The sequence below is a fragment of the Phalacrocorax carbo genome, chromosome 1, assembly GCF_963921805.1.
Source record: "Phalacrocorax carbo chromosome 1, bPhaCar2.1, whole genome shotgun sequence".
NCBI classification, from domain to species: domain Eukaryota; kingdom Metazoa; phylum Chordata; class Aves; order Suliformes; family Phalacrocoracidae; genus Phalacrocorax; species Phalacrocorax carbo.
The window spans coordinates 60,371,542-60,393,364 of NC_087513.1; the positions used below are offsets into that span (position 1 = coordinate 60,371,542).

At 40.6% G+C, this 21,823-nt stretch overlaps 1 protein-coding gene across 1 annotated transcript in view; it reads right to left on the minus strand.

Moving 5' to 3' along the window:
- Positions 1-18,606, minus strand: part of CRY1 (cryptochrome circadian regulator 1) — a 38,211-nt gene extending 19,605 nt beyond the window's left edge. The window contains exon 1 of the mRNA XM_064455813.1: positions 18,105-18,606. Within this exon, the coding sequence (XP_064311883.1) occupies positions 18,105-18,262 (158 nt within the window). The 5' untranslated portion in view covers positions 18,263-18,606. The remainder of the gene's footprint in view (positions 1-18,104) is intronic.
- Positions 18,607-21,823: the final 3,217 nt, after the last annotated feature.

Below are 21,823 nucleotides of genomic sequence, written 5' to 3' on the forward strand. Positions count from 1 at the left end.
CACAGCTTGAGTTGCAAGACTTACTGCAAGCACACTCTTCAAAAACAATACACCAAATTAAACCCTAGCAACCCTATGATATCTGTAGTAGCACCAACACAAGAGAATACTGCTTTTGACTTTCAGAACACAGATACAGTTTACAAGTGGTTACTCAGCATGCAACTTATCAAGCATATTTGAATCTTACAGTTGGACCAAATGTGTTTTAACAAGATTTGCTGCACATAATTAATTGCCTGTTTTATTCTCACCAACTATATTTATGCTATACCTCATATAAAGGCATTTTCTCATTAAATTAATTAAATTTGTCTAACATAAAAGCCTTTACACAGATTCATAGAACCATAGAATAGTTTGGGTTGGAAGGGACCTTTAAAGGTCATCCAGTCCAACCTCCCCTGCAATGAGCCTTGCTCAATTAAAAATGAACCTTCTTAAATCACTGATTTTAGATACAAACCCTACCAAGAAGCTTAGTACTTGGATCAGCTAGTTGTCATAACCAGTTTTCACCTCTTTTTCTCATGGGTACCTTTAAAACTTGCAGAAGCAGTGCAGCATTTTTGCTGTGTTAAATGCAGGCTAATTAATATCTAGTTTTAGGTATATCCAGATACAAATTGCGCTGAATTTATGGAAGGAAAATTTACAGTTCAGAACTTCTGCATTCATCTAATGTCTTAACAGATGCCCGTGTGAATAGGCCTATGTGAAAGGAAATGTTTTAATTGTCCCAGGGAGATGGTATAACTTCTAATTCTGGCACTTTCTCCAATTTTGGCATGGCACTGTAATGCACTGCATTTATCTCCTGTCCTAGCAAATTACTGTTTCATCTATAACATACACATGCAGGTCAGGGAGGAGTAATGGTGTTCACAACATGCACACCCACACACATATTAAGCATACTGATAGAAAAATAGTAAAATAATCATTCTTAGCATTCAACACAGTCACAGTGAATTCTTACAGGATCTGAAAGAGGAGAGATTTTAGTTTCCCAAGATACCATTTTGACTGGTCACACTTGTTTGCAAGTGAAAATAGTTCTGAATTACTTTAACACCATGCACGGGCACTTGCTGCCGCACAGGAACATGCAGGTGTTTTACTCAGTACAGACATTTAAACAAAAGAGCAGTGTTCTAGGACAGACAAGGCAAAATTATTTGAGCTATCTATCTGAAAAGATACACCAAAATGCTTGCAAACACCTTTTCACAGTATAACACAAGTAGAAGGTAAATTAGCCTGTGAACTGAAACCAAATATGAGACCTCTAACTCATAAAAAGTAATTTCTTTTCAGTATATGAGCTCTTGAGGCAAAGTTTCTTCATACCAGCTATGTAGTAAGAGCTACTAGGCTTGAACGCTATCATACTCTACACCAAAGAGTGGCAATTAGGAGCTATTTAAATCTCTCCCTATAGTAACTGGTCATGTTTTTGAGTTTACAATCTAAACCAACTTTTTCCTCTCAACCTAACAGTCAATGGGAAAGCACTTTCTTTTGCACTTTGAATAAATATAAAAAATTACATGACTTCATTAAAAATACACAAAAAGGACGCACAGATATTTATCAGATTAGAGCATCAGCCCAGGTTTCTGCATCTGGTCTTCAACTTCCCTTGGAGAAACCAGAGGAAGGAAAAGTCGACCCTTAATTTCACAGTAGCAAACTGTGTGAGATAAATGCATGACTGAGGTGATGGAGGGAAGCAGAAAATACTTCTTTACTGTAACACAGGGAAGATGCCGATGCAAAGCATACCTGTCTTCAAGCAACATACTTGGAGGGTGTGGGAAAATAAGGGAAGACTGGGGAGGAGGACTGTAAACACACTCAAATGATTTGCAGCTGGCGTGTAGGGAAACACATATATCATACTAATCGTTGTTTAGTCCTGTGTGCTTGACAACTAGAACATCTGTGTTTAGACAACATAGGCCTGTGATAGACTCAGGCAACCTATTGAACATGCTTGAGATTCCTGCCCTGCTGTGGGAAAGATCAGAGCACAGTGGCAAACTACACCTGCACGGATCCCTGATATACAGGTGAAAACAGCAGGTTCGGCAATCCTCTAGCAAGGACCAAGCCCCACAGCACCTGCATTCCTGCTTGTGTGCCCCTGCCCGGGTGCTGCTTCAGGGATCCCCTGGTTTAGGGGGTAATGAAAATAAATTTGGACTCTTTGCATTTCATCCATGGTTTTGTGGTTGTTCCCGCATCCTGCCTGTGTTGGCTCACACAGAGGGCATTACACACATTTTGCTCAGGGTCATCTATGATATTCAGAATTTTCATTAAAGCTTCTGAAATCCACATTCTGTGAGACACATGCACATAAAATCTTAGCTGTTTACTCCCAAGAAACTCCACAATCTTCCCTGCTGCCAATCATGCAAAGTCTGCTTGGGGTCTGAAATCTAAACTAGACATTCTGCTCGCCCCCATCTGAAGAGTGACTGCCAGAAACTGGTTTGCGTAATACAGATCATAATTTTTAGCTATGATGCAACTGAAGTAAACCAGTACCATCAAGGCAGAAACTCAAAAAGTTAAATAACTTATTGTTAATAGAGTTAACCATTAATAAAATGAAAAAAAACTAAACACTAAATCATGCAGCCTTCCTGGCTCTGCGCTATTAACATGAATGAAGACTTTCTCCAGGGAAGAAGTCAGGAGCAGTCTGTTAAAAATGGTAGCATTTTTATTTAGGAGGAGACTTGCAAGAAGGATACTTACAGACATACTGTTTAAGGCTACTGTTAAATCTTGTTTGGGGTTATTTTTAGGAGTAATAAACACCCAGAAACCATAATCACATAGAACCATCCTTGCCAGTATGAAATGAGGACAGTTGCTGGGAATTGAGAGTACTCAAAATGCAATGACTTCTCTTTCAGGTGCCATTCACATCTGAAAATGGTGGTGCTAAGCCATTAACAGTCAAGAAACTTCAGTTTCAGGTTTTCTTCTGAACTGATCCAGATTCTGAATTTAACTGTTAGGCAAGACAGGAGTGCTAGACTGCACAGCCAGTACCACACAAAAACAAGGAATCTAGTCAGGCTTCCTAATTCTGAGGAAGAAGTTTAAAAAGTTGAGTGAAAGAGAACAGTGCTAAAACTTGTTTCATTCTTAAGTTTAATCAGCATTTTTACCTATGACTAGTCAGCTTCCAGCAAACCATCCAAACTGCTGTTTAACAAATCTCTTAAAATACCTTCTATCTACCCACTAGTCCTCATGCCAAGCCATCAATCACAATCTCTCCAGTGAAAGAAAAGCACCAAACAAGAGACTGAGTTGTTATGGAAATGTGATCACCACCCAGACTTTGTCTATCAGAATTATCTTAAGCAGCCTAATGTCTGCTGGTTTCACTTTCCTGTTCAATTTTTCTTTCAACGTTGCTTTCAGATATCCCTCTTATCTTTCAGAGTTAAGTAGAGCTGGATTTAATAAAAAGAAAGAATATTCATACCATATAACATCAACCATATTTTTTTGAGTGTAATTTACAGCATTAGACCCTGATTATATTAATAAATTATGCAACCCTTATTTCTCTTAATGGGAAGGGGGGAGAGAGTGCACCTTTCTTTCATACGTATCTGGGTTTTTTGCCATATGTTCAGTTATGTCATTATGATAGTCTGGTATCATTTAGGTAAATATATTCCTCATACTAGCTTTTCCAGAAATGACAAGGCAGATAAGAGACACTAAGAAGTATCTCAAATTTGATATAGCTATATACAAATATTTAATATTTTATCAGTATATTTTCCTGTTTGATTGCCAACCAATGTGTCTTAGTGCAAGCAGTATATTCTTATGAAACTATAAGAAGATTAAGCTCAGACAGGATTTAAGTGTTATGTACACTCCACAGCATCCTTTGGCAGCAAGCCACAGTAATATTTTCCTATTACCAAATCAAGGTCACAGAGGCATGCCTTATTATATTACACTGCTTCAGTAAATACCACATACAACTTCCACATCCTAAAAAGGTATACAATAATAAATTTCATAAAGGTGTTATCCTTTAAGCTTATACACAAGAGCAGGGAAAAGTTCACAGTATTCAACTCTAGATACTTCAGAGAGGCGGCTGTGGGAGCTAACTGATCTCCTGCAGGGTTGCTCTAGAGTCAGTGGAGAAAAAAACAGCTTCTTTAGAGTGCAATTCAGGACTTCAGCATCTTTCATAACTTAGTAAGAGCTGATCCACATGCAAAACCAAAACCAAACACAGACCATGAAGTGCGTCACTTGTTTTTTTTTTCCTCTAATATTTACTACTGTTATAATCTTCAAGCCAAAGCAGAGCTGTGATGGAAGAAGGCGGCAAGATGCACCCAAGCCCATGTACAGCTGAAAAATCTGTAATTGCTGTAAAAGAGGTTCTTAAAAACCAAATTCAAGTCTTAGAAAAAGCATGAAAGAAAGGGCTTTGAACAACAATTGAGAGAAAGCAGTGTTTAAAATTTAGTCTCTCCAAGCTGAGTTCTTTTGGGTGCATCTTCTTTGAAGCTAAATAGTAAAGACCATCTCACATACAGAGTGGGGCTAGAATACCAACTACAGCAAGCACTATTAAGAACACCAAAATCATTTCAATCTAACCTAGCTTACATTGGACACAAAGCTAGCATTTCCTTACATATCTTTCCTCATTAATTTCTTTCCAACTGAACTACCTTTTCAAGGTTGGTGTTCCCCAAAGGAAGGAAATGCAAAATTTTTGTCCTATTCAAAAGACATTCATAATCTCCCAAATAGCAATCTGTATTTGGTTCCTATTTTGTTAACCATACGTCACAGCAACCACTGTATTTAGCTTCTGTGAAGATCTGGATCTTAACTTCACATTGAAAGGGCACCTATTATTCATCTAAACTATTCCCATGTAACTGGCAGCAAACATCTCAAATTACTTGCTTGATACAAAGGTCAGACTTCTGGTGATATGAGACTAACAGGCTCACAGCTTCTTAAATCTCTCTCCCAGTGTCTTCCATTCTTTAATGTATATATTCTCTGTTTATTTTTCTCTAATCCTCTAATTCCAGTCTGATAAATCAAAGTCCTTATTATTTTACTTTAATTCCTTATGCCTACTCTTTCCAGAGAGAAACTATTTGGATCTATAAAGGAAAATCTAAGAGCAAACAAATGTATTTGCAGTGGGGACAGCTGGGGAAATAGGACCTAGAAGCAAATTACAAAACTAAGTTACTTGAAAGTACAGACATGCTCATATTTAGATAAATGTAAAACCCCATATTCTCATGCACCCAAGTTCTCTTATTTAAATGAGCTGCTCATAAGGCTCGATGTAATTAAACCAGAGCTGGCCTGCTTATTCTTCCTGCTGCTCAATAAAATAGTTCAGCCACGTTATTTTCGGCAATCTAAGTTGTCAATGAGAAACTAACAGCTATGGCTCACTTCAAAAGAGCAAGTGCGATAAGAGCTCTGTAATTTTACACTGCCCCTCATTTACTTTAATAAACCCTTTTACTTTCCTTACATTAAAGTGACATTGTCAAGGTTATAATTACTGCTAATAAGATTTTGCACAGTTTTAAGTTTCCCAGAAGTGAAATACTGTGTAAAATGAATATATTTCCCAACAACACTGTATAAATTGCAAGTCCTTAAAGGCAGAATTCCATCATTTCTGGCTTCCCATATAGAAAAAAAAATCTAGTAAACTAATAGAACAGAATTAAGGATACAGCTGAAATCTACTAGCAAGCACAGAAATTGGTAGAAAGTTTGGAAAACAGGAAAGAAAAAAAACAAACTCTGAAGCTATTCCTGGAAATCTTAATTAAAACTGGCTGGATTTCATCTCCATGGTGCTTGCCTTATGGTGCACAGATATTCAGCATTATCCTAAATTCCCATTACTACTCTTATGAGGCCAAGTTTTCTGAACTGGTGTTTCAAAACTGAAAGTAGTAATTTATATCTGAATATAAGGTAAACATGAACAAAATGTGTTAAAGTTTTTAAGTAATGATTATGTTGAAAGAATCCACATTTTAAAAAAGAAAACAAAAAACTGAAACACAGCTTTGTTTATTCATCTGTGTAAGTCCAGAAAAATTCCACTTTGTCCCAAACTTCTAGCGTGCAAGCAGACTAATGGAGGAAGTGGTTCACTTCATGCTGCAGAGGCCTTCCATCTCAAAGTCTGGAGCTGACAAAAAAGATGCATGAAGCTCAGTAACGTAGGCCCTGGTAAACAAAACTGAAATATAGCTCAAGACATAATAGATGAAAAAGTTCAAATAAATTCTAGATAAACATACTATCTTCACCTGCCACAACTGCAGCCATTCACTGCAACACTGAAGGTGAGGATCAACAGAAAGTACCTCACTTGAAGTTACTAAATTAATCTTGAAAAGTTATGTAGTACTGTTAAGTGGAACATTCTGATAACAAAAAAGTGATATTCAATCATCGCTGCAGTAGTGATAATAGTTTAGATGAATTATTTTATTAATAATGAAACCTGTATTAGAACAACTGTATTTTTACATTTTCCTCGTTTTCCCTGTCTACCCAATCCTTCAGAAGTCAGGAACGAATCACCAAAATTCACCTCCTGAACATCAGTCACAGATTTTTTATTACTTCGACTGTTGAAAGAATAAAAGGTAGACAAGTGGAAACATCATCCCATACAGGCTCACTTTATTTTTTCCAGTTTGCCTGTGCCAGGATCAGAAGTAATAGCAACACAGAAGATGCAGCCAGGAATACTGCCAATTTAAGGGTGGGGGGGAAGGAAGGTGGGAGGGCACCAAGCCCACCTCCCTAAAGGTGGATAAACTTTGTTGGAGGCAAAGTGGTTAAAATAAGAGCAGCTGAATATCAAGATAAACTGAAAGCATTCCTGAAGAGAGATACTCCTAAGAAAGAAGCGTGGTGTTTTTTTTTTTTTAACTCCAAAGTTATTTCTATAGCCAAAAATGATAGGGTGAGAATTGGTAGGCTCTGAATTCTGGAAACTTAATCACCATTGATAAATATAATTGCTATGCAGAACCTTCAAGCAACAAGAGATGTTCCCCACTAGAGGTGAAACTGAAGAAAAACAAACCTTACTTGCTTTAATCCCCTCACCTCCAACATCAAGGGGCAAGGCCAAAATAGGGGTGGGGGGTGGGGGGTGCAGGGGGAGCCTACAAAGCCTGCAGCTTTCATTACTGCATGTCTCATAACCTGATCATTTCCTTATTCCATTTGTAAGAAGAACATTTCAATATGAATCAACAAAAACAGTTCCCTAAAGTAGGTCGTTGCTGCAGCAACCAGGCGCTGTTTGGACTACTCCCCGCCACAATGACCTACTTTCCCAGTTAATATGTAACCGCTGTAGTAGGAACCCAATTCCTCCTTCCCTTCAGAGCCTCTTCGAGAGGATTCCCGAGCCATGGCTGAACTTTATTCCTAACCAGGACAGAGAGAAGCTTTGAGCAGGTACAAGCAGTGGGTCGGTTCTGCTCCTCTGCGACCTATCTTGAAGCGTTGGCTGCTGAAGGTGAAATGAAACTTAATATATGTGCTCGGAGTTCAAAAAGTACCAAGCCAATGTTCAAAACCGGAGGAGCTGATTAAAAAAAACAGAAGGGGAAGGTGTCAAAGTGAACAGCAGCTCGTGAACAACGTGTCCCCTACCAGAGTCAACAGCTGGCAGCGAGCGTCAGCACAAACAGGCTGCTTCAGCACTACATCCAAGCTCAAGCTAACGGGCGTAATCCTTTATTACGGATCCAAACAACATTAAATCTGCATAAAAGAAAAACCCTCGTAAATGACAGGTAAAGCTAACACGTTTTTAAACCCTATTTAACCCTGCATGGACAGTGGAGCAGGGGCATAGGAAGGTACCACACAAACCCAGGAAGTAACACTGACAATTACTTAATTTCCTGTTTACTGTTGCTGTTAGTGACCATTAACCTTCTGGCAAAGGAAAAAAGATTACCGGTGCAGCTTCTCATCGAACTATATGGTAGCCACGCAAAGAAAAATATCTCTGTAGAAATAAGCCTACAAGGCTTCAAACATCAGTCACACTGACTTGTGCATTGGTGTTTTTTGATCAATTTATGCAAACCCCAGGTTCAAAAGCTTTCATTCAAGGCAAAATTTAAGAGGCAAGCACAACAGTCTAACACTTCCAAGCGAAAGGTAACTCATTCCACCAAAAGGCAAGCTATTCATTACCATATAGTACATCCTAATTCAAATTTAGGTTAACAGAAAGATTCTGACAGATAAAGCTTATACTACCAAAGCAGAAAAACAAAGCACACACAGCAAAGCTCTCCAAATCTTACTTTACCTTAAGTCTTCTTAAAACTTGTAAGTTCAGCAGGAAAAACACTGGAATTGATGACAATATCATACTGCCAGTGCAAAAGTTTTTGAAATTTCCCCCACACTTTCACTTGGAAGCAAATAATATATGCTGAGATAATTATTTCTGCATATCTCACACTCTTCAAACAGACAGGAAAAAAAAAGCCACCTAAAAATTATTTTTACTTTACCATTGCACTTGACAAGCTGTACAGCAGCAGCTGCAAAGGTAGGATTCTGGAAGAAAGATGGACTAGTAGAAGAAAAAAAATTGAAGAATTATTTAAAACATTGGAAAAGCTGCTGCTGCAAAAGCAACATCTGATCACTAGTAACACTCCTCAGTTTGAAAGCTTGACGTCCAGTGCCAAAAATGCAAGCTCTGTTCTGCTGTCTCATGTGGAAGTAGTAAAGAACTGGAGCAAAACTTTCAGTAAGCACAGCACTGAAGAACTTTTCTTTGGCAAACTAACGCAATGTTTCAGAGTTGGCACTGAAAGAGAGAGGTTGGTGGAGTTATATTTGAAAGAAAGCCAAATTCTACAGTGTAAAAGGAGGAAGATCCATATTATTCCCACAAACACATACATGATTTTCTTCCTGGTTTGGAATTAACGCACACTAGCTCTGAAATAAAGTACTTCTCACCAGTAAATTTATTAGCAACTATCTTACAGAAAGGAAGTTTCAATCAAATGAAAAAACTCGGCTCATTGAAAAACACCAGGGCTACGTAATCAGTATTAAACTTTATAAAGGCCTCCTCAGATTATGAAAGCCTTGAAATAAAAGGGGAAAATATACCACAAAGAAAACTGAACTATCAGTATCAGAGCAACTTAAAACCTTTTCCTGACCGACAAAGTTTAAACTGACAAAATTACACATTAGCAGCTGTTTCCAGGTCACACCTGTTAAAGAGTATGCTGGGGAAAAAATGAAAAAGTGCAGTTTAAAGAAGCACTTACAGGATTTGGGACATGCTACATAATAGCAGTAAACAGCAGGCAGCTATGTTGTCTAAAAAGAAACACACATAAAGCACAGTAAACTAGATTTTACTAAGCCTGCCATCTACTGAAAAATAATGATGGAAAGTCACAGGAATTATCCCTAGGCAACCCAAATAAAACAAAATAATTCAGATGACATGTCTGCTTGATCACCCTCATTAAGACTCAGACAGTTTCAACTTCATGAGCTCACTACCAGCAAGACTTATGAAAACAAAAAAAAATTAAAGTACAACCTCCTCCCCAAAGGCCCTTCCAAAACCCAGATGGCAGACATTACTCTGTAGAATATTTTATTTTAAATGCATATCTCAGTTTTACAGATGTAGAGTCATGCCTCTCCCATGAGAGAGGAATAAGGAAAACAATAGTAGGCAACCTCTGCTAAAAGCTGTATTGTTCTCTTTTCTGCTTTAAGACTCATAGGAAAAATGAGTTTGTTTATTCTCAAGAATGAGAAATATGAAGAACAGGAGTAAAATAAAGTTAAAAAACCCACACTTAATGCCATAGAATTTGCAGGCAGAAAAATCTCAACTCAGAGGAAACTCACAAGGGAACACAGGAAAGAAAAATTTTACTCTGTTCTTCAATTAATCCAGTGAAATCAAATTAGTTCTTTTTAATGCCAGTTGCTCTGTAAAATGGAGTCTCGCAATTCTCTGCACAATTCTCTAGTACTTCAGAACTGCACCGGTTGTGAAACTGAGATAAAGTTTGCCATGGTGTTCTGTATCTTTAGCGCATAGCAAAATTGTAACCACACAGACCAGAATCACATTTAATGTACTCTACAAGGTATAAAGTAACAAGAAACCCACATGAAGGAGTTAGTCACCCATTTATTTACTCATCTTTCTGATGAAAGTTGCCCTCCTATTTCTATTCTTTTGATTATTTTGCCCCTCTCTAAATTGCAGCAGAGTTTACCCTTTACCTACAAGGTAAGTAGTATATTTGCATTAAGGAAAAAAAATCTGAAAGTGCTGAACTCCGCAGGTTGTTTACTATAAAAAGTAAAGCATTTCCTTTGGACAGATAACAGAAAAATCCAAGTTTTCCTCACAGGAGTTGTTCCTAAGTAGCCCATGCTGTAGATATTTCATCTCCATCACTGAAGAATCAGCAACAACTTGTATTCATGCTTCAACAACTTTCTCATTTGAGCTTAAATGTTTTTTAAATGTTTCTGGTTTTCATTTTGAAAGGATACAAGTTTGTGTTCTGAAAGCAATCAAACTTTCAGTGCAAGAGTTTTGCAGCTTTTACTTTTTGCAGCTGTGCAAGTCACAAACGTACTAACAGATGTTAAAAAAGAAATGCATGTGACTGAACAGGAAAGGAAAAGCTTTCCTGCCAATCAAGAAACACTGAGATAAAGTAAATTTCAAATGCAGGCCCAGAAAACTTCTCTAGCTTAGTTGCAGGAGGAACCAACACAAAAGCTCAGGTGTACGTGACATCACACGCCTGTCACCACAGAAATTAGACTGGCAGGACACATCCTGACCAGCGTTCAGGTGGAAGAAATTCCTTCCACCTCTGATAATCTGGACATGTTCCATCCTATTGCCAGGAACTTGTTGCACTAGCACTTTTCAAAGAGATTATGAGCAACAGTTTGACAGTTGAGTTTACTTCTGAAACCCTGAGTATTATCAAACTCTTACTTCCCACCCAAGTTAACCAATATAGACTTTCAGACCTTTCAAATACTAATGCAACTTAAAAGAAAAAAATCAAAGAACAGAATTTAAGAAAAAATGCGTACTTTAGGAAGCTATTTTCGCTGCAGCTCATCTAGTGTCTAAACTAATGCTAACAAAGCTCACATGTTAATTTTTATTATCTCTCCATTAATAATTAGTATGCTTTCAGATTTGGAGTGGTTACAAAAGTATAGATATACACGTGGACTTTTGCCACAGCTCCCTCCATTTACACACTTGAAACAGAATGTTGCAATATTGACCTCTCTTCCCCAGTCCTTTCCCGTCTATCTTTCACCTCCACTAAACCTTTACTCCTGCATAAAGAAACTTCTGCACATACAAAACTCCAAAGCAGTGAAAGCAAATGCCTCACGGTGACCTGAAAAATATATGGAGGCTTCGGGGTTAGAAGAACACTGCAATTACAGTTCACCTGTTGACCCAGATTGCAAAGAACTTGAAAGCCAGCAGTATATAGAAGCACACAAACTAACCTTGCTCCACATTTAAACTGGAGTTCTGACAATTTAAGTAAAATGTATTACACCAAAATACCATGAAATTCTTATCCCGGTAATCAAATCCAATCCTTTCCTAGAGGTAAGCAAAGGCACAGCTATTAAGCCTGCCAAAATGTGATATGCAAATTACTAAGCCTGTAAAACACAAAGCTACATACTCCCACACTACTTACACAACCGAATCATGCTCAGGCTGACTTTTGCCTTTTCAGGTCACTATGGGAAAGTCACAAAATCCCCTAAAACAGAGTTTCTTTTAATATTGAAATTAATACATCACAGACTTTAGTGTAACTTTTACGCTGAAAAAATGGCCGACTTTGAGGGCAGCTTGACCTTCCTCCTATCATGGGTTATATAACTAACCCGAAAACCTGGCAAGCATTGAGAGGGTATGGAAAAGAATCATTTTCCTTGAAAATAAAGGCTTCCATGCTGTAGATAAACTGTCAAAAACAAAAAAGTTGAGGTTGTACAACAATGAACAGCTTTTTTTTCTGCAATATCTCCATAATGAAATGTGTTTCAAGAGTATCTGCCATTTGTAGGAAAAAAAGGTATTTTCATAAACTGGAGAAAAAATACTTTATTACACAGAAATAGCCAAAAGAGGATGACAATATATCAAATAATTTGCTTTGGAAATCTGATGCAGAACTCATTGACGCTGCCACATACTGATCAGTTAACAAAACTAAAAATCTGTATTCTTGATTGCCTAAAAAAAGCTGCTTTCGCATTCACCACAGATGGTGCTTGTTGGGGGCTATCACCCTCTCCTTTTATGACCAGAGGTAGCACCATAAGTTGCAGACAGAATACCTTTCCTTGCTCAAATAAAGAACATGATCTATTGATGCTTAGGTAAAATGAAACAAAAATAGATTTCCGGTCCCAAGAGAAGGAAGACTGAAATAATCCTATGGCGTTGTTTCAAGATCACATTTGTCCCTTGATACTCAATCTCAAAGCCCACACTACTCTTACATATGAAGAACACTTTACCCAGATCTTCTCTTGATATCCTCAAACCTGGAGATCAGTGATGTAAAACCAGATCTCTCAAACCTCAAAACCTCTTAACCTGAGGAATTTGATTACTTCAAGATCAATTTTGCAGTCAACAAGAAAATTGTGTAAATGATCATTGGAATTTTCCTGCCCTATAATAACTGCTACTTGGGAAAAACAACTTATTGAACACTCTGTATAAAATTGGATTTACACCACCGCCTGCCCTCTCCAGACCAAACAGTGCAGACTTCTTGTCCAATTTAATAATAGTTACATTACAGAATCCGGCGATACAAGATCATTCACTAAAATAAGCAAACAAGCATAGTGTAATTTCTCACCTGGCGGTCTTATTTCTCATATTCTGACAGTTTGACAAAAAATAAATCAGGCATTTCCCCATACACAGTAAAAAGGCCGATACCTATTTTCAATAATGTAACTTCAAAGGGTGTCAGCAAATGGCAAGCAACAGAAGAAGCTAGTAATCGCCTTCCGAAAAACAGCTGGTGGTTACTATACACACGAACAATACAGGCCACAGTTACACAGCCTTTTAACCTGGAACAAATCCATACTGCCACTGAAAGAAATGGTACCTGCCCTTCCCACTCTCGCCTCTTCACTACTACAATTACTACTGTGACCTTTTTGCTGACACAATCTACCACAGAGCTAATCCCACCAAAACTGGTAAGTAATCTCTTTTGGACAGACTGATGAGCTGACCGGGGCTGCGTGCTATCACGAAAGGGTGGAACCACCTATTTCAGCAACACTGCACATTAAAACTATGAGGACATACGTCAGCATGGTTCAGTGACGTACTTTGCAAATCATAGGACTGGATCACGTAACACCATGAACTACAGAGGGAATCGCTGAACTATGGGCACTTTTGGGGTAGGCAGCTTTCTATGAAAGAGGACAGGTATGCAACCTAGGCGTGTGGCACTGGAGGGTTTCCCCAATCTAACTGCAGGTACCACAGACCTCCCAGCTGAACATGTGGCTTCTGAAAACAAGTTACCACTCCTTGATAAGAGATTTTGAAATTTACAGATTAATCACCCTCAATTCAGTGGGCTGGTTGGACGAAAGTGCTCTAAGTTGCACACTGAGCTAGAGTTGAATCCTCTCGTTAAAGGGATGACGGGTGCATCCATAACACAGCACAGGAATACTGAAATTCCCTCGCGGACCCGTTATACCCTGGCTATAGCAGCAGAGTTCAGCACAGGCTACCTACCCTGTAAAAGAAACCCCAGAGTATCTAGAGAATACATACAAAACTAATGTTACTGCCAAACCTGATGATGTCTAGCTTTGTATATGACAAACCAAGAGCCTTGTCTCTTTATACTTTAGATGATTGGCTTGATGTTAAAGATTTCATACATCAAACAGATTTTCATCCTAAAGCGCTACATCATGAAAACAAACTTAAAGGGATGTTTTTAGCAAGGAAGTCATGATTATTCGACACACTTCTTTTTACATACCAAGCATGTCACCAAAATTACCACAGTGTAATACACAAATTCTGCCTGCCCGAATTATATGATTATGAATCTCATTAAATGATATGATATCATTTAATACTGAAATCACTCATAGAATAATTCACCAATCCCACATCCAACAGACAGGTCCCGATAGGACAAATCATTCCCTACATAACCTGAAATTGTAAGCATATTTTCAAAACCAGATGCACAGAATAACAAAATTTAATAGACACTACAGAAGGATGTCCAAGTATTAATTTTTTAAAACAAGCTCCCATTTCTATGAATTGCAGTGATTGTCCTGGACATTTAACTTTCTTTTTTTTCCTCAGGTTTTCAATTTTTAATATGCTTTCAGGTATGAGTGTTCAAAAAAAAAAAATCACATCTTTTCTTTCTCCTAAATCAACAGGACTGTCGGCCGTAACAACAGCAGCTAACTGCGGGACGTTGCACACACCAATACTCTCAAAAATCTACTAGATATACAACACAAGTTTTATTACTCTTATTTTAGAAACGAAAGTTGTTTTCTTCAGGCATGATTGAAAAAAAGAAATACAAGGATCGGCAAGATTAGACTATCTGTCTTTTTAAACCAATTGCTGCAAGCAAGTCTTTTAACTAGCATATTGAACATACATATACACCTAAAAAGACAAACTACAAAAGTAAATTATTAGCCAAAGTAAATTTTTATGCAGCAACTAACAAAGTGTTTGCATTTCTTCTTAGGTATCATGATCAACTGCCACTGTACTAAAACCAGGGCTTAATGAAACCCTCCCCTAAGTGACACTGCTAAACATGAGATCCCATTCTCCTTAATATGGAAAAGTCTGTGAGCACATAGGAACACATTTTTTCATAAGTAGGTAATGGTTACTTGTCAGAGTATGCAAGTTACATTCTTTGTCTACTCTGTTGACACAATTAGGTACATGCTAATTCCGGTGCCAAAAGTTTCAGAGCAATTGACAAAACTTTAAGAGAGTGTTAGAGTGATCTTCCATTTAGCATCTCCCTCCACCATTTCTCCATCACCTTTTACTGTTCCGAATAACCTCTGTCTCACAAGCCTTGATCTGTGAACAACACTGAAAAACTCCTATATATAGGAAAAGCATGTCTCAAGGGAAGCACACCTTGATTTATCCGATGGCTTGAAAGAAGGAACAACACCAAGAAACAGAACAACACCAGAAAAAACGAAGCAAGTTGAGGAAGGCCCCGGCATTTGTTCTAAAAATCATGAATGCTGCAACGTAACAAGTAGGCTCACTGCCAGGAGAAAGGAGGTCAGTAAGACCATGTGACTGCTTAGTAATTAGACTTGCTCAATAGTGCAATTACACAAAAATATTAGTTCACGAGTGTTACATGACTGTTTAAGGAGAAAAGTTACGCAGAAAGCACCTATGTATTAAAGGCTGCTATTTGCCAGATTTAAAACACATTTTTAAAAATGAACTGTAACTGATGGCTCTGCAGAGGGACCATATTACTTCTAAGAAGGAACTAAACTTTCTGGTTCCTCATATTCTTGCACCATTGTTCCTCCTATCCATTGAGTTAGTCATACTTTGAACTCTGATAGACAAGGGTTTTGCGCAGGGCATTAGGACCACAAACTAACCACAACATAAATCTTGGTGTCAATCAATTCAAGCCAAGAAAAGACCACTGTAAATTCACACCAGAAGATTAAATTTGACTCATGTTCCAAATGCTGAAAGGCTTCTGCTCCTAATTTCAAATAAAATATTTTTTTCTAATTCAACACCCTACTCCACAAGCACATAAGCAAGGATCTGGCTTACAGTTGCCAAGTGACCAAGGCGATAAAATGCCTGATTTTTAATTGCAAGTGCTGAATGAGACCAGCAAACCAAAAAACTGCATCATAAGTCTTGTGTATGCATACTGTGAATGTGTGTGTTACCACTGGTTAAAAATAACTCATTAAAACTGCTGGAACCTAAAATGGATTCATGCCAAACTAGTAACCGTCCACTTAAATAAAAATTTATTGAGATCATCTTAATAAAACTACAGCTCTAGCAGCCAGTTATTCTATAAAGCTACTGTACTTTTAAACTTGAAAAAAATCTGAAGATCTCACAAAACCAGGCTATGAAGGCAGTGAGATTTCCTACTCAAAGCCATGTGCAGCCTGTGCCTTGAGAGTATTTGAGTCCCAGGGGATTGTTTGAAGTGCTTTGGATAGGGGAGCTGTAATTTACCCGGGGAGGAGGCGGGGTGGTGGGGTGTGTGCCACACAAAAACAAAGGACTAAAAGAAAAATGCTCCTCTTCCTAAAATAAATAAATAAATGAGCCCACACCACCAAAACCTCAGTCCCTCTAATCAGCAACTAAAGAAAGATGGTTTTCTTCAAAGCGAAATACAGCACGGGGACTGGTTGTCTTTTAGATCCCTGAGAACACTGTTAAAGTAAACCAACTAGCAAATATATCACCCACAAAGGTACTCAAAGACTGTATTATCTAACGATCACATTAAAGAGCTGCTGAAGAACCAGGGCAGTAGCACTAAAGACATGAACCTCATTTTGCTAGAATCAAATTGTCTGTCATTCACTAGCTCAGAGGATATAACCAAAAATGGATTTAAATTGCAAAATGCACTAGAAACCTATGAAGTATTCTTAAGACATGATTTCCTTAACACTTAGGCTTGTGCCAATTGCTTGCATTCTTTTAAAACTTAACTAGTTGTTCATGCTTCAACCATAAAACTAAAACCTCTGAGCTTTTTTTATAAAGTCAGGATTTGTTGTTCAAATTCTATTTATGCCTTCAAAACGAAAAAAAAAAAATTAAAAAGCCTCCTAAAAGAAATTAATGGGACCTCAGGTAAGGGAAATATCTAACAATTACTATTCTTAAGTGGTATGAACATTATTTTTGTCAGTGAAAATGGAAGAACCATCAAGTTTAAGTTCGCAGAAAGCATTTTTAAGTATTTCTATCTTCTGAAAACCAGAAATAAGGAAAGCTTTTCAAAATTTGAAAACAAACCCCAACAAACAACAAAAACCTCCAAATGTCAGTTACTTTGCTGGTAGAGTATTTAGTGACCTGGGATAGAAATTATTAAATCTGAAGGAAATAATCCTTGAAGAAATGTAAACTGAACTGAAGCCCAAAGTACCTCAACTTTGTCATTCTTCCATGATGTGGTGTTAAGCCAAGTTTCATTGTGCTTGACCCACAATTAGGCAACTCTTGCCAGCACCGTAGTCTGGGCAGGCTAAACTCACAAGCATTTCGAGTTCCTGACACTGGACGGACAGATGATACAAGAACTCCATTGCGTTATCAACCCTTTTAAAGGGGTAACAACTTTCAGATCCCTAGGGATGGTTTAAGTAATCGCGCAAGATAAGTATGCAAAAAGGCCCCATAAACCTCTGCTTAGTATGGCGCACATTTAGCGTGGAAGCGTCAGTCGCAACTCCACGATAAAGTTCATTTTTGCATTCGGTAGGGCCACACCTGGCTTGAAGGTGCAGGAATAGATCCGCATGCTCTGGAAAGGGACACCACCCACCCTTCCCTGCAGGAAAGGTACCCCGAGACATTACTTTTGAACCGATCAAGCAGCTTAACAGGGTTTTTTTTTTCTCCAACACATAGTCACCCTGTGCAGGCGGCGCGGGGTTTCTGGCTGCCCGGAGGTACTGAGGTAAAGGAAGTCCTCCGGCGGCTACTCCTCCCGGGGCTGGCAGCCCGGCTCCCGGAGGCACCGGACCCCCCTTTTACCCGGGAAACCCCCGCGGCCCCCACCCGGGCCGGGCCCGCGCTCCGCCACACGCTTCCCCGCTTCTTCCTCCCCCCCTCCTCCCCCTCCCCCGCGGCGGCTGCATATGTAACGCGGCCGCCCGCGCCGCCCCGCACTTACCGCCACCTGTTGATGCCCACGTTGGAGGAACCGGCGAACCAGGGGTCCAAGATGTACACGCACCGGACCGTGTCGGCGCCCTGGATGCACTCCCGCAGCGCCGGGTTGTCGTGGAGCCGCAGCCCCTTGCGGAACCAGTGCACGGCGTTCACCCCCATGCCGCCGGGACGGGACGGGGAGGCGGGCGCTCGGCGGGAACCGCCGCCGCCGCCGCCGCCGCCCGCGGGGCCGCTCTAGGACCCGGCGGAGACGACGGGGGCGGCCGCCCGGCGGGAACGCATCACCCCGCGGAGCCCCCGGGGGCGCCGGGGAGAGCGGAGAAGGAAAGAGTGCGGGCGGGATCGGGCTGTCGCTCCGGGGCGGCGGGGTCCCCCCTGCCCGCAGGAAGCGTCGGTCGGTGCCGGCCGCGCTCACCCGAGGCCCGCCGGCGGCCGCCGCCTCCTCCTCGCCGCTCGCCCTGTGACTCTGCGCCGGGCGCCGTGGCTCCGCCGGCTGCCCCGCCCCGCCCCCCGCCGCCGATTGGCCGGGGGCTCCCCCACGTGACCGCCGGCCCTCACGTTTCTGAAGTGTGTTTACTACCGGCGGAGGGTTGGGGGGAGGCGGCGCGGGGAGGGGGAGGCGAGGGGCCCCACCGGTCCCGCTCCCACGGCGGGGCGGGTGGGGGAGCCGGCGATCTAGGTGGGAATCCCACCCGGCGAGGCGGCATGGGGCCGGCGGGCCGCGGCGGGGAGGGGCGCCGGGGGCGGAGACCACGCTCCGCCTCCCCCCCTCCCCTTCCCGGCGGCCGGGGGTGGCGGGACCCGGATGAGCACGGGGCTGCGGGGCGGCTCCGGAACGCGCCGAGCCCTGTCAGGCGGCGCCGGCGCGCGCCCCCGGGCCTGTTATGTATCGCCCGCCGCGCGCGCCCGCGGTGAGGGCTGCGCATGCGTGGCGACGGGGCTCGCCTCACACACCGCACCCCCCTCCTCCTTCCCCCGCTCCCCCCCATTCCGCCGCCGCGGGGTTCTCCCGGGCCGGCTCCCCTCCGGTGCGGGTTTAAGGTGCGCGCTGCCGCTCACGAAACGGGTGGTGTGTTCATCGCTGCCCGCCACAGGCCTGAGGTGGCGTAAAAAGAGCGGGAACATGAGGCAGAGCTGGCACGGCCGCGCAGCCCTCTGTTGCGGGAGCTGCTGTGAGGAAACGCGTCCTCAAGCGAGTCCTGAGCAGCAGAATGAGTTGAGGTAGTCTCTCTAGCACTGATAGTAAAGTCATTATATAGTAGATGGTGTCTATCTAACGCCTTCTCTTTTAATTACAGAGCTCAAACCAATGCCTGCCTGCTGCCGACCCAGCAGGTTTCCCCATACATTCTCTCCTATGAGCCACTAGGCATGGCTAACTATGGAATGGGGCGTCACACTGATAGGGCTCAGTAGAGCGATTTCGAGTCGTAACAGACACAGATCTGAAAATAAACCTCCACCTGTGGATTGCAACTCAAATCTACGACTTCCAGAGTGTTCACAGACAAGCGGGTAGCAACAGCAAGAGAGGTTTCATGAGAAATAACGTCTCTCAAGTAAAAGGCAGAGGACTCATATCAGCAGTACTGACCTCTCCTGACTTCCAGAATTCCAGAGCAAGACAGTACTTTAAGAATTGTAGGTGCTCTTTCTACAATATTCTTTTCTGCTAAGATACACAGAAAGTAAAAAAAGTCAACAAAAAGCTACATGCATCATTTAGCGTCAAAAAGCTACATGCTTCGTGCTTCCTCACTTTGAATGACATAATAAAATGTCATTCATGATCAAGGCATGCTAGTGGCAAAGGCCCCAGCCATGATTAGAATCCCTTTCTCTTTGGTTTCATGCAAGATTTCTTTCTAAAAAGTGTAGAGGCCAAACAGTTCCTAAGTACTGACTTTTAACAACAGCATAAATTATTATGAGTTTTTCAGTTATTACTTTGTCATATGTGGAACATAGTATTCCACAGCTCATCATTCTGGTCCACGAAGAACATACGGGATCCTGTCATATATATATAAAAATATATAAATATATAATTATTATATAATATAAATATATACAAATATATAATTATATCTATTCCTTGCTGCAACTCAAACCTGAGCATTGTTTTCTCAATTAATATAAGGTACACTCTTCCTTGCTTGTTTGTTTTTATTCTTAAGAAATGCCAAATATTTGGTGAATAATTTGCAAATAAATAAATAGAAAAAGAAATCTGGGTAGTTAATGACCATTTTCTATCAAGCTCCTTTTAATTCTGTAATTTTTGAGCACACTGAGGAAAGTAGATTACTTATTTTCAAGGAAAGTCACCTCACAATATAGTTTTCATTTCAAACTTTTAAACTGCTTTTTCATGCTCCTTATGTTACCCACTGGCGCCTTACATGGCTGTGACACTGAAATTGGCCCTGAATAAAGTCCGGCACCAACTGATCTGCCTTCTTGGGGATACTGAGCTGGAAGCAACCCTCCCTCACTAGACCTTATGGCTTTGTAACCAAACTGCAACCATGAAAACCATCAGTCTATAAGCTGTTGATCGCTACAAACTAAGTAACAACTGTAGTATATCATTAGCATATCATTATCTCAAAACACCATTCCATGCCAGATGGTTTGTTCTTGATTTAGAAGTGGAAGGAAGGTGAAGAATATATTAATTAAGATGTCAAATCTCAAGGGAAGAGTCTCTCCAAGTTAGCAGAAACAGAAAATAGAATCATGGTTAATCAAGGAACTCATACAAGCAAACCTCACTACCGTGCTCTCTTGTGGGTAACTTTTTTAAAGAACATTATTGCTAATTTAGCTAATTTAGCCCAAACCAATATCGCAAAAATCAAGAGAGCGGGGAGGAGTTAGAAGGGAAAAAAAAAAACACCACCAAGGCGTGAAATGTCAAAAGCATAAAGGAGTGTACAATACATTGTGTATTACAAGTTAGAAGCGTTTTTAGATACACGTTTTAAATATCAGTGTACGGCATTCACACTCACAAACATTGTTAACTGTTCTTGAAACAGCAGTTATGTAGGAGACCAAGCCTGAACTGGGTTCGCAGAGCATGGTTTCCAGCTATAGCTGTTCTCTTCTTTGTTAGATCTTTTTCACAGATCTAACACGGACTATTGAAAACGTGGCTGACAATAGACGTGTTCCCTGAGAGTACAGGACTGATTTTTCGCTCTCTGAAGGACATGATTTTGCAGACCCAGAGTTAGTTTAAAAAAGTCTTAACACACCTAGAAAAACCTTTCTGGTCTAGAATTCATTTATGTGTCTCTGCTCATTTGTTCCTCTAAGTTTAGAAGAGAAATAAAGTAGGTACAGCTGAAAAAAAAGAGGAAGATGATTCTCACTGTCACAGCTCATTTAACTTATGAACCACCACCAGCAAATCACTGTAAATCCAGTGACTATGTATGTGAATTTTATTCTTTTATTCTGTAATAACTGCTCACATGGAAGAATAAGAAGAGTAAGCGATCACACAGAAGAAACTATCTTGATGTAAGCCAAGTCCCGCAGCATCACATCCATGTTGCCTCTCATCCAGATGTGACCCTAAAGAGATTTTTTTAGGGTGCTGCTTTCAAAAAGAGTAGGAGCATCTTTGCAGAGATTAACATGCTTGGTGTTGGGCGCCCCGGGGCTTTGACTCCTGGGTGGTCCGTATGGTGACCACTGTGCCATACGGGACAT